At 58.9% G+C, this 11,181-nt stretch overlaps 1 protein-coding gene across 2 annotated transcripts; it reads right to left on the bottom strand.

Moving 5' to 3' along the window:
• Positions 1 to 969: 969 nt before the first annotated feature.
• On the bottom strand, positions 970 to 10,928 carry SLC29A1 (solute carrier family 29 member 1 (Augustine blood group)). Of its 2 annotated transcripts, none has more exons than XM_065912966.1 (14): positions 10,832 to 10,928; positions 8,467 to 8,576; positions 7,191 to 7,273; positions 5,259 to 5,340; positions 4,942 to 5,144; positions 4,697 to 4,836; positions 4,313 to 4,447; positions 4,123 to 4,220; positions 3,866 to 3,944; positions 3,336 to 3,433; positions 3,007 to 3,115; positions 2,675 to 2,760; positions 1,938 to 2,137; positions 970 to 1,614 (listed from the first exon to the last, which is right to left on the bottom strand). In XM_065912966.1, the coding sequence occupies exons 3-14, from the start codon at positions 7,217 to 7,219 to the stop codon at positions 1,503 to 1,505; spliced, it is 1,371 nt and encodes a 456-aa protein (XP_065769038.1). In that variant the 5' UTR covers positions 7,220 to 7,273; positions 8,467 to 8,576; positions 10,832 to 10,928; the 3' UTR covers positions 970 to 1,502. The 2 variants fall into 2 exon arrangements, with proteins under 2 accessions (XP_065769038.1, XP_065769037.1); XM_065912965.1 differs by having other exon boundaries at positions 10,818 to 10,916.
• Positions 10,929 to 11,181: the final 253 nt, after the last annotated feature.

Raw genomic sequence — 11,181 nt, 5'->3', positions numbered from 1 at the left:
ACCCCTTGCTTTTGAAACTGATAGGAAAGGAACACCTTGTTTCCCACCAGCCTCAGATTACGTGTCCCGGTTTGATGTGTACCCTGGGGTATATCTGTGGGCTCCAGTTCCCCATATGATAATACTTAACTCTCTGTTAGGACTTCGGAGCTAATCAAAGACCCTTAAAAATGTGCCAACAGCCCTTAAAGAAGTCTTCAATTAAACTGTCAGAAGTAAAGCCCTGACAGAAGTGTCAAGGGCATGGGGGAGCAGTGGGGGGGGGGGGGTAGGGGTCAATGTCAGCTCAGTGGCCAGAGCTCTGGTTTCACTTCCTATCAGGAAGAGCTCTTTCTGAGAAGGGGGACTCCAGTGTATGGCCCCCTCCACCGAGTCCTCTCACGGTCCTGAGTCACTGCACACCTCCCCAGGCCAAAGTCTGGGAAGAGAAAGGGGCCCAGCTTCAACAAGGACACACAGGCCCCTTGTTCGCCAAGAAGTCTGCCTTGACTTCGGGGTCAGGGCCTAGTGCCAGGCAGGGCAGAACCCTCCGGCTGCAGCCTCTTCCTGCTGGTGGGGTGGGGGTGGGGAGGTGGAGCTGGCTGCTTTTAGAGAGCTCCCTCCCCAGGGTTGGGGTGAGGACAGAAAGGAGGGGGTGACATTGAAGACAAAAGAAAGATGGGGCACTGTCTCCACGCCCAGGCCTCTGAAAGGAGGAATGAAATGGCAAAAGGAAATAGCCTTTCTCCATCTCAGCCAACAGTCTGGGTGTCCTGGCTCCAGGCCTGTCTCTCTTCTGCGGCCCCAGCAGGAGGCACTGTAGTGCCTCTGAGACTACAGAGGACCAACTCCACCCCTCATGCCTTGGACCCAGGCCCAGTGCTGGCCAAGGCCCATCTGGGTCATGCTCATCCCCCCAGACTCAGGCTGCCATCCCTCTAGCCTCTCCAGGGCGTGAAGCCAGGGCTGCAGGACACAGGGAGCCACAGAGGAAAAAAAAAAAAAGTTTATTTAATCAGCCTTTGAAGGCACCTGGTTTGAGTATAAAAAAAGGCAGTAAAATGGCAAATGTACAGGGTTCATAATGGATAGGAACATGGAGAGGTGGGAGGAAGAGGCACATGGGGAGAAGGGGGCTGCAGAAATACCAGATCAGACTTCAGAACAAGCAGTCCTGGCCCCCGGCCACCCTCGGTACAGGCAGACAGACAAAACACACAACTCACACTCTCTGAGCCTAGGAACCCCTGCCACTCTGCCCGGGCAGGCATTGGTCAGAGCCAAGAGTGGGGGGTGCACGTGAGCAGAGACTGCATCCCCTCCCTCGGCTCTGACCCTCCAGCCCATAGTGTCCCCATGTTCATCCACACAGGCTCTCTCCTTGGGGCCTGGATGCCGGGCCCAGCGCAGGCCATGAGCAAGCAGAAGATGGCTAGACAAGAAAACCTCCAGAGGACCCCTGCCCACCCCTAAAGGGGAAGGCAGAAGCCGGCAGCTGGTGCCATCTTGCTATCCATCCGTGGTCACACGACTGCCCGGAACAGGAAGGAGAAGACAGCCCCCAGGGCCAGGCCCAGAGACAGAAAGAAGGCCATGATGGCTCCAGCTGTCTCTGCCTCAGCCGGCTTCACTTTCCTAAAGGAGGGAGGACGAGCCGACCTTAGGATGTCCCCAACCCCAGTCCCCAGCCTCACCCAGAGCATCCCATTCTGCTGACCCACCCACCTGTCCTCCTCTCCCTCTTGGGGAGGGGGTGTGTCATAGGGCTGTCTCTACCTTTCCCTAGGAGCCCCTCCTTCCCTCCCACTGCCTGGGCCCCAAGAGCCAGTGGGCTCCTCTCTCAGCCTGGAAACCCTGAGCTCCACGATCAGGAGTCTCCTTCCGCCCATGCTCCCTCTGCTGAGTATCCCCAGCTGGAGCACTAGACCGCATCCGAGGCCACCATACTCCCCACTCACTTGGGCCCGAAGCACATGCAGAGACTGGCGAGGTAGCCATTGGAGAAGGCGAAGCCAGCCATGAAGATGATGAACCAGGAGTCGTGGTCAAAGACCACAGGCAGGTTGCGGCGGGGCTGGACGTTACACAGCAGCAACAGGGGCACGAAGGCCAGCCGGGCCAGCACCAGGCTCGGCAGCCAGTAGCTGTCCTTCCCAGGCTGCGGGGGCCAGGCCATGCCACAGTCAGGCTGGGCCAGCCCCCAGGGGCCCTCAGGAGGCCCTCAGGACCTGAATTGAAACCTCCAAGCCTAGTTACCCTTGTAGGGTACTGATCGGGAGTGGCCATGGTAGATAGAGCCTTCTGGCCATGTGCTACAGCGTGACCTGGGTGGTGATTATCAGGGGTATGTGTATGTTTACGTGTGTGTGTGTGTGTGTGTAGTCATTCAACTGTACATCTACAACTTTTACACCTTTTTATACACAGATGTCTCAGTTTTTAAAAAAAAGCACGTGGGGAGGGAGGCGGGAGGGGGAATCGGGATGGGGAACACATGTAAATCCATGGCTGATTCATGTCAATGTATGGCAAAAACCACTACAATATTGTAAAGTAATTAGCCTCCAACTAATAAAAATAAATGAAAATAAATAAAAGCACGGTCCCCTTTCCACCATACTTTCTCGGTTCCCTCCCTGGGTGTCTGTCTGGACTCTCCCACCTCACAGGGGCTTGGAGACCCTCCTTCACTTACCCACATGGTGATGGCTGTGAGGCTCCGGCCCAGCCAGTCAAAGACATTGAAAGTCAAGAAACAGGACACGGGAATGAAGTAGGCCTCTGGAAGACAAAGAGGAGATTAGGAGAGGGTTAGGGGGTCCAAGAAAGGCAGGATCTAGCAACCCTGACTCACTGGGACTTGGGTTTCCCAGCTGTGAAATGGAGAAGATGCTTCCAGGCCGGGGAAGGGTAAATGGACCAGCAGAGTCTGGCTGCGGAGGCAACAGCCCAGGCTCCCCTCTCCCAGGCTCCTAGCCCTGCTCTCGAGTCCCTGTCCCCCATCCGGGGAACCCATGGTTTCCTCACTCCAGGCGCTGGTGCCGTCAATGCTGGACTCAACTTCAGCTGTCACGGCAGGAAACAGCCCAATGGTGATGGTGAAGACGAAGCAGACGGAGAAGGCTGGGACTAAGATCTGGAGGAAAGGGACGCTGGTCTGTGTCTTCATGGTGGTTGTGCATCATTAAAGAATCAAAATTCCCCAATACACACACATGCACGTGCACATACATGCAGGAAAATTCAGGAAAGTGGCCAGTCTCCAGTCAGAAAGGGAAGGGATGGGCATGGGGTCAGAAAGGATCAGAAAAAAGGGAAGGGAGGGGTAGAATGCAGGATGCCCCAGCCCCACATACACTTTTGAGGATAGTGCGGACAGAGTGGCTTTCCTCGGTGGGCTGAGAGCTGGGGGCTGATAATTTGGTCTCCTCTTGGCCTGCTTTTGATTCCTCTCCTGGGGGGGTGACAGGTGGTAAGAGGGTCTTCAAGTTATGGGAGGAACAGAGCAACAGGAAATGACACAATCCCCAAAAGGGCTGCGGTCAGCTGGGGGTGGACACCCCCTTAAACCAGTGCACAGCCCCACCCAAGGCTTAGCCCAGATGGTCTCCAACCCCCAATGCCCAAGTCCTCTGGGTCCTGACCTCTCCCAGGAGTCTCAGGTCAGGCCACGCCCTGCCCCCAAATCCGTAATTGCTTCCCAGTTGCATTCAAAGTCACCCAGGATCTCCGCCAGCTTCTCTAGCCCAGCCCTTGTTTACTGGTGTTACCCCTCACCCCCGCATCCCTCTGGCATCACTGCAGGAGGCTCATTCTTGCCCCCAGCTCATGCTAGCCCCCTGCTGAGTAGCCATCCTCCACCCCAGCTTCCTCAGGTTCTTCAGACCTTTACTAATGAGGTCCAGCTTGGTCTCCTGCTCCCCAGGCCCTTCGAGCTTGAGCTGCCGGTAATAGCGGTAGAATTCCTATCAAGTGAAGGAAGGTGGATTCAGAAGCAGAATCTCAAAAAAAAAAAAAAGGAAAGAAAGAAAGAAGCAGAATCTCCAGAGCTTCTCCTTCCCACAGGTTTCGTCCCCTTGGCCTGGAGCCCTGGGCCCCCTCTCTCCCTGCCAAGATCTCCAAACCTGGGGTTCGAATGCTCACCAGCCGTGGCAGGCCCAGATAACAGATGATGGTCAAAATGATAACTCCACAGGCTGTGATAAAATAGCCAAAGGCACTTTCCGACAGCTCGGAGCCACCTGGGGCGGAGGGTGTCAGCGATCAGAGGTCGGCCCCGTCCCCTCCTCCCCGCAACCACCAGGGTGACAGGCAGACAGATGGCAGGACTTACTGGCGATGGCGCAGATCATGGCCACGGAGGCGAAGAAGCCTGCCAGGCCCTGGCCACTCATGATGGGGGCTGTGTAGCTGGCGGGCAGGAGGCCAGCCAGGCCAAACAGGCTGCCCTGCAGGATGGCGCCGAAAGCTGTGCAACAGGGTGGACAGTGGAAGGGAGAGGGGAGCCGGGTGGGTCGTGGGGCCTTGGCAAGTCCTGCTTGACTCCCAGTAAGTCCTGACGCTGAGCAGCCCCTTTTCTTCCCGCTCCCGGGGCCCCGTCTCCCAGCCCTGGTCCTTCCCTGCTCAGGCTCTTGAATCCTCACCACCCAGAGAGAGGAAGTTTCCTCTCTGACCAACCATGGGACTTTTGCCCAGGTCCCCACCCAGCCCTGCTTACAGTTAATGAGCATGATCTTGAGCATGGTGATGACGAAGAAGGACAGCGCATGCAGGGGCACCTTCACCAGGATGGCAGTGATCAGGAACACCAAGAGGATGGCCACCAGGCTGCCCAGGATCCGCACAGACTGGGGGATCCTGTTGGAGAGGAGGCCGTGGCAGAGATGGGTGGTGAAGCCGGCGGCCCAGCCCAGAGAGAGCAGGAGGCAGCGAGGGGGTCAGGGTGGGGGCCTAGGGGCTCACTTCTGATGCAGGAAGGAGTTGAGGCAGGTGAAGATCAGCAGGGGCACCATGGCACATAAGGTCATGACGTTGTTGAAGATGGCGCTGAGATGGTTCCGCTCTGGCGAGGGTGTCGGGGGGCTGGCTGAGGCCTGGATGTCCTTGCTTACTTCAGCAGGGGCCAAGGACATATTCTGGGACATGTCCAGGCGGCTTGTGAAATACTGTAAGGGTTACAGAGAGGAGTGTTGGCACCTTTCACCCTGTGCCTGCAAGCACGTATCCAGGCCCTAAATGCCCAGTGGATGAGCCCCTGGGAGCCCATTCCCTCATCTCACCTTAGTGGCTGTCATGAAGAAATTCCAGGGCAGCAGCGTGCCCAGACCCAGTACGAAGAAGATAAGCCAGACGGCTTTGTACCTGGGGATGAGAGAGAAAAGTGGGGCCAGGTGACCCACCATCCCACCTTCCTTCCCAAATCAAACCTGGGGCAGCCCCACCCCCTTCCATCTCTCCAGCTGTCCCAGGGCGCAGAACGTGCAGAGGAGGAGGTGGCCTGGGATGGGGGAAAGGGCACAGATGAGTCCCGAGGGGGAGGGGGATCAGGGACATAGGACCGAAGGGCATGGCCAGAGAACCTTGGTTCTCAGTCCCAAAGACTCGGGGGACCCTGCAGGCTTGGGAACCGATCTGACCCACACATCCGGAGGTGTTTTTGGAAATCTTGCTAAAGGCTGGGGGGTGGGCGGGTGAGTGAGAAAGCAAAACACAAGTCTTCTACCCCTGCTGGGTAGGCTGGAAGTGACTACACTGTCTGGGCAGGACTGTGTGGCTTTCTAAAAAGGAATCTGAGGTCAGGAAACTCCCAGACCATTCTGGATCTAGGAGGACAGGGATGCGGGTGTCTTGGGACAGCTGGGAAATGAGGGAGCTGTTTTTTCCTGGCCCAGACAGAACCAGCTTTGTAGGCTGCACCACATAGGAGGCCGGGAGGGATGGGCCACGAGACGTCATCTGGGCTCCAGAGTGTAAATAAGAGCCTCCCAGCCTGGGTCAGGACACTCACTTGCCCCAAGTCCTACACCTTGGGGCCTGTCTGGGATGGGACAGCTTCTCCCAGGCAGCCCTGTGGTCCCCAAATGTGTCTGCCATACTTTCCCCAGTGTCCACACCTGCTGTCTTCACAGAGCTGGCAGGGACAAGCCCAGGGCAGTGAGGAAACTGGTCGGGCCAGAGAGCAGGGCTTGGCCCCGCGTCCCAGGTGGGCAAGTCTGAGTCCTGACAAATGCAGCCCCCTCCCATCTCCCTCCTATAGTGTCACCCTGAGGAAGAGAGGCGAGGCCTGGATTCAGAGGCCCAGATGAAGGGCGCAGCTCCCAGCCAAGGTCCCACAGGATAGGGACCCAGTGTGGGGCCACTGGAGGAGGCGGAGGGGGGTTCAGAGGGCTGCCACCAGAATGGGGGTGCTGGGATGGGGTGGTAGGCAGCCTGGGAAAGAAGGACACCAGGGAGGGATCCTAGCAAACAACCTTGGGCCCTGTACTTACTACATCTCCTTAAATTCCCTCCCATCCGAGTAAACCCCACCTCTGCTTCACAAGTGGGAGGCGGTCCCAGAGAGATAAAGCTAAGTGCCTAAGATCCCACCGCCAGAAGTGACGGTATGGCGCAGAGGGCCGGGATGAGCAGGGGATGGGGCTGGGGGACTGTGATGAAAAGATGTTTTGGGGACCAGGCATGGCTTCATCAACTTTCTTGGGGTCCAGACTCCTGGAAGAACTTGAATACAGCTACAATCTCTTCCCCCAGAACACACACGCATGCCACAGCTGTGGGTCTAACTGGAGGGAAGTCCCAGGCTCCGGAGGTGGGGAAGTGAGAGGGAGGTCAAAGCCAGGACCAGGGCGGGCCAAAGTCATCTGAGGCCGAGGCCAGCTCCATCCGCTGGCCAGCCTGGGAATGAGGGGTGCTGCCAAATGTCTCCCCGCGGTGCTGGCGGGAGGAGCCGGAAGCTGCCGAAGAGCAAAACTGGGAACTCCAACAGGCCAGGGAGGGGCCACCACCACCGCCCTGGGCCTCCCTGGGGACATCGCGTTCAGCACGCAGCCATGACACGCAGGGCCCCCGGATGCAAACATGACTTGTAGCTACCTGGCTGGAAGGCTCATCAACAGTGGCAATCCCAAATTCCAAAGGATACAGCACCCAGCCCCCCTGGAGACCCATTCCCGCTCCCCTGGATCCACAGCCCAGGTCCCCCTCCCCAGTACCTGTCCTGAGGCTGGTGACTGGTTGTCATGGTGACGGCGTTCTTGGTTGTGCCTGGCTGACAGCTTCCTCCCTCCGGTGCTTGCTGGGGGCAGAAGCAGTGTGAGGCCCTGTCGTGGCCCTGCTTCCCTACAGGCCTCTTCAGACTCTTGGTGGGTGAGGAGGGCCAGGCCGACAGAGCATGCAGGCTGCAGGGTCCTGAAGGCCCCGCTCCTGGCCCTGCCTCTCAAGGCTGCTCCTTTTGACCCCCTCAGGCCAGTCCCGCTGAGCCCCCCTGCCTGCTCAGACACTACCTGGCTCCCGGCCTGGCCTGGCCACTGCCTCCGCTATTTTTATCCCGCAGCTGAGGCTGTCTGTGAGCAGGGAAACAGGGGAGGGTGGAGAGCAGGAGAGGAGGAGGAGGAGAAAGTATGGCTGAGAGGGAGGGAAAAAAACAGGCAAAGGCATGACGGGGGTCATGAGAGGATGAGAGGGGTCAGTGACAGTGGACAGTGACAACGATGGAAGTGGGGACAGAGGAGGGAAACAGAAGAGAGATAAGGGGGAAGAGGGGGGAGGAGGACGCAAAACAAACAGATCTGCTGCAGCAGCAGCCTCAGGCGTGATGACCAGGCCAGCCAGAGAGGCCGGCCTGCCTCGCTCCCTCCCTCCCCAGGGCAGCCTCCCTCCCCGGGGCTCTCCCTCTGATCTCTCTGCTCTCCTGAGGAGCCCTTGGGCTCATGGCTAGGGCAGGCTCTGGAGAGCCTGTCCCCTCCTGCAGGCAACCCAGATGCCAGCCTCTCTGTGGGTGGCACCTTAACCATCCTTTCCAGCCAATGCCCAGAGTTTTCCTGGTTCCTGTCCTGTTTTCCAGGAAAACACTTCAGGACGTGCGTGTGGGCACAGCTGCTCCCTTGACCCCCGGGGACATCCCATCCCCCCTCCCCTGCTGGGTTCCTCTCTGACTCATTCCCAGGCCCCTGGCTTCTTCCCCTTTCTGAGAGCAAAGTTGGAAGCAAGATGGAGGGATGGGAGCAAGGGCCTGCCCAGTCCTCAGCCTCTCCCCTTCACACCCCTTCCCTGCTCGCCGCTCAGGTGGGGGGGGAGGGCGTGGTTCCCTGGCACTAGGAGAGGAACCGGCTTTCCCTTGGATGGCATGGAAAGCCAAGCAGGAATCGCTTCTTGGCCTTTTGGCTAAGATCAAGTGTAGAAAGCCAGCCAGGCACGTGCGAGCTCTGGAGCCAGCTCTGCCCTTCTGGGTGAGGACTGGCTTCCTCACCCACCTGGACCAGCACTCACCGGATGCCCAGACTTGCCAGCAGAAGGTTCGGGGCAGAGGGGGTCCGGGCGGTCTGTGGGAGGTGGTCCTAGCTCAGAGGCAGGTGGCAGGTCTTGTCCATGGGCTCCTCCTGAATAAGGGTCCAGAGTGAAAATTGCGGCAGCGGGCGTATTGGGAGAGAACCCCCCAGGTCCTGCTGGGGGACAGAGCACCTCCATTCTGAGAAGCCTTCTCCACTAACACAGCCAGGGAGATAAAAGCCAGCCCTTATCTCCCACCAGCAGTCTCAGCAGGAGAGCTGAGGGGGTGGGTCCACACCCAGGTGCAGCCAGTACTCCAGGCCCCAGCCTGAGATGGACAGCCCTAGGGCCTCTGAGAAAGGACCTGGACAGACCTTTCTGCTCCTCCCCAAAATTCCTCTCCACCCCTCCCTGCGTCAACTCCAGCCTCTCCGAAGGCCTTCCTCCCCTCCTCCCCCCACCACACCTGGATGATGACAGCACAGGGGCGGGAGAGGCAGACCCAGACACCCCAGAAGGAGGCAGAGGGCTTCTTCCACTCTTCCTTCCTTTCCACAAATATGTACCGAGGACCCCTGCATGCCAGCCAGGCAATGTTCTAGGCGCTTGGGAGAGCGGTGAACGACAGTTTTTACATTTTCTAGAAGGACGGGGGTGGAGGTGAGAGGGCTCTACTCTGGGGGGTGGGCAGAGGAGGTGAGAGACTCATGTTTTCTATTAGGTAGAAGGAGGGAAACCCCCAGCTTCTCACTTCAGCCAACCCTGTGCTCCACCCACAGGCAAGATTCCTGGCAGTCAAGAGCAGGTGCAGTTTCAACATAGGTGGAGACTGGGGTGGCAGACGGAGTATCTCCTCTTTTTCAGGAAACCCTGGCTTAGGCTTAGGAGTATTCCTTTCTGCCCTCTGGCCCTCCTCTTCACCTCCCCCAGCCCCACCCCTACTCTGTGCTCTAGGCTGCCCCCAACCCCAGCCCTGGGCACAACTCAACTCCAGGGGCAGCCCACTCCTCCTGCCCACATCCTGAATGTCAGTCACCCCTTTTGCTTTTGTCTGCCTTGGCCCAATCAAGGATTTGATACCAGTTCAGAACAACTGGTTTCCCTCCAGCCATGCCCTGGCCTGCCCAGATGGGGCCCTGATAGCAGCCACCAAACTGGGCACCTCCCTCGCCCCCTGGTCCCCTGGCTCCCAACACCTCTCACCCACACCAACTTCTAGAGACATCTCTGTGGTGGCATCAAATTCACCACTTCCCTGGATCCCATATGGGGCAGCCACTACCTGCAGATACCCTCTCTGGCCCTTGGCTGCCTTCACCACCACCATAAGCTAATACAGATTGTCTCCATTGAACAGATGAGTACAGCTGAAGTTCAGAAAGGTTGAATCATTTGCCTAAGGCAACAGAACTAGTGAACGAGGGAACTGGAATTCAAAACTCAATGTGAAGTTTACTCTAGGCTCCTTCTGGGGCGGGGAGGGAGGTTTAAGGGCAGCTTCCCAGCCAGTCTCATATACTGGGAGGGGGGGTAACTCTACTCCAACTAAGGGGTTAAAAAATAAGGTGGGGGGGGGAAAATAAGGTGGGGGTTAAAAAGTAAGGTGGGGTTAAAAAGTATGGTGGGGGTCAGGTCATCTCCAGTCTGACTTGTGTTGGGTGTAAGGCGCTCCTCCACCCCATTACACACACATCCTGGCAAAGAGAGCTCACACAGAGTAAGAAAAGCCAAGATGATCTGGAGGTGACCGTGACCGAGAGGAAGGGGCAAGGAGTGGCCCCAACAGGGGTGAGAGGCAGGGGTGGGAGCAGCTTTCATCCGCCACAGCTCTCCCCCGGGAAGAAAATCTGGGATGTCCTTTAAAGTGAGGCAAGGGTGTTCTCTCTGCGAATAAACGAGGACGCGCCCAGGAAGGGAGGGAGGCCAGGTACACGGGTTCGGCCAATAAAAGGCCGGGTGTTAAAGAGACAGCGCCTCGACCTCTACTCCGCGTGCTCTCCTGTCCATTCCCCGCACCCGGCGCAGTTAACGGTGCGGCCCCTCCCCAGTCCCAACGACGAGATTGATCGAGATTAACCTTCAACTCGCCCGCCCCTTGGGGAGGTCAGCTCGGCCACAGGCAGTTTCAGGCCCGGTAGCCAGGTCGTCCCCGCCTGCTGGGGTCCAGGTCCCCGCACAGTAACCCTACGCCCGGGCCCCGGCGCGCCACGTGCTGCGCGGCTCCGCACGGGGGCCCCACCACGCATCCCCCAGTCCCGGCGGCGCAGCTGCCAGGCCCAGCCTCCCTGCCCGCGTGGCAGGAGGCAAAAGCGGCGCGCCTTCCGCCCCGGCGACCCCCGGCCCCCTCTCACCCGCCGGGCAGCACCTGCTGGGAAAGAGTTCTCCCGCGTGGGGATCTGCGCGCTCTCCCGGGCCGCTTCCCGCGCCCGCCCGAGCACATTCAAACCCGCCCTCCGCTCGCCCCGCCCCGGCGCGCCCCCGCCCGCATCCGCTCCCCGGCGCTCGCCGCGGCCCCGCCCCCGCCCCGCCCCCCGCACGCCTGCCGGGAGCAACAAGGGACCCCCGGAACCGAGACCCCGTACCTGCCTGGCCCACCCTTTGTACTATTTCTGTATACTGGACCTCTGGGGGCCCTGCCCCGCCAAACGCTGCCCCATCACGGAGCACGTGGGGCTGAGTACATCCCTGGTCTGCTTGCTGGGGTTACACAAACTC

Source organism: Muntiacus reevesi, chromosome 20 (assembly GCF_963930625.1).
Source record: "Muntiacus reevesi chromosome 20, mMunRee1.1, whole genome shotgun sequence".
Lineage (NCBI taxonomy): Eukaryota > Metazoa > Chordata > Mammalia > Artiodactyla > Cervidae > Muntiacus > Muntiacus reevesi.
Note: the sequence above shows the minus strand (reverse complement) of the source record. Positions and strands in the feature narration are given on the sequence as shown.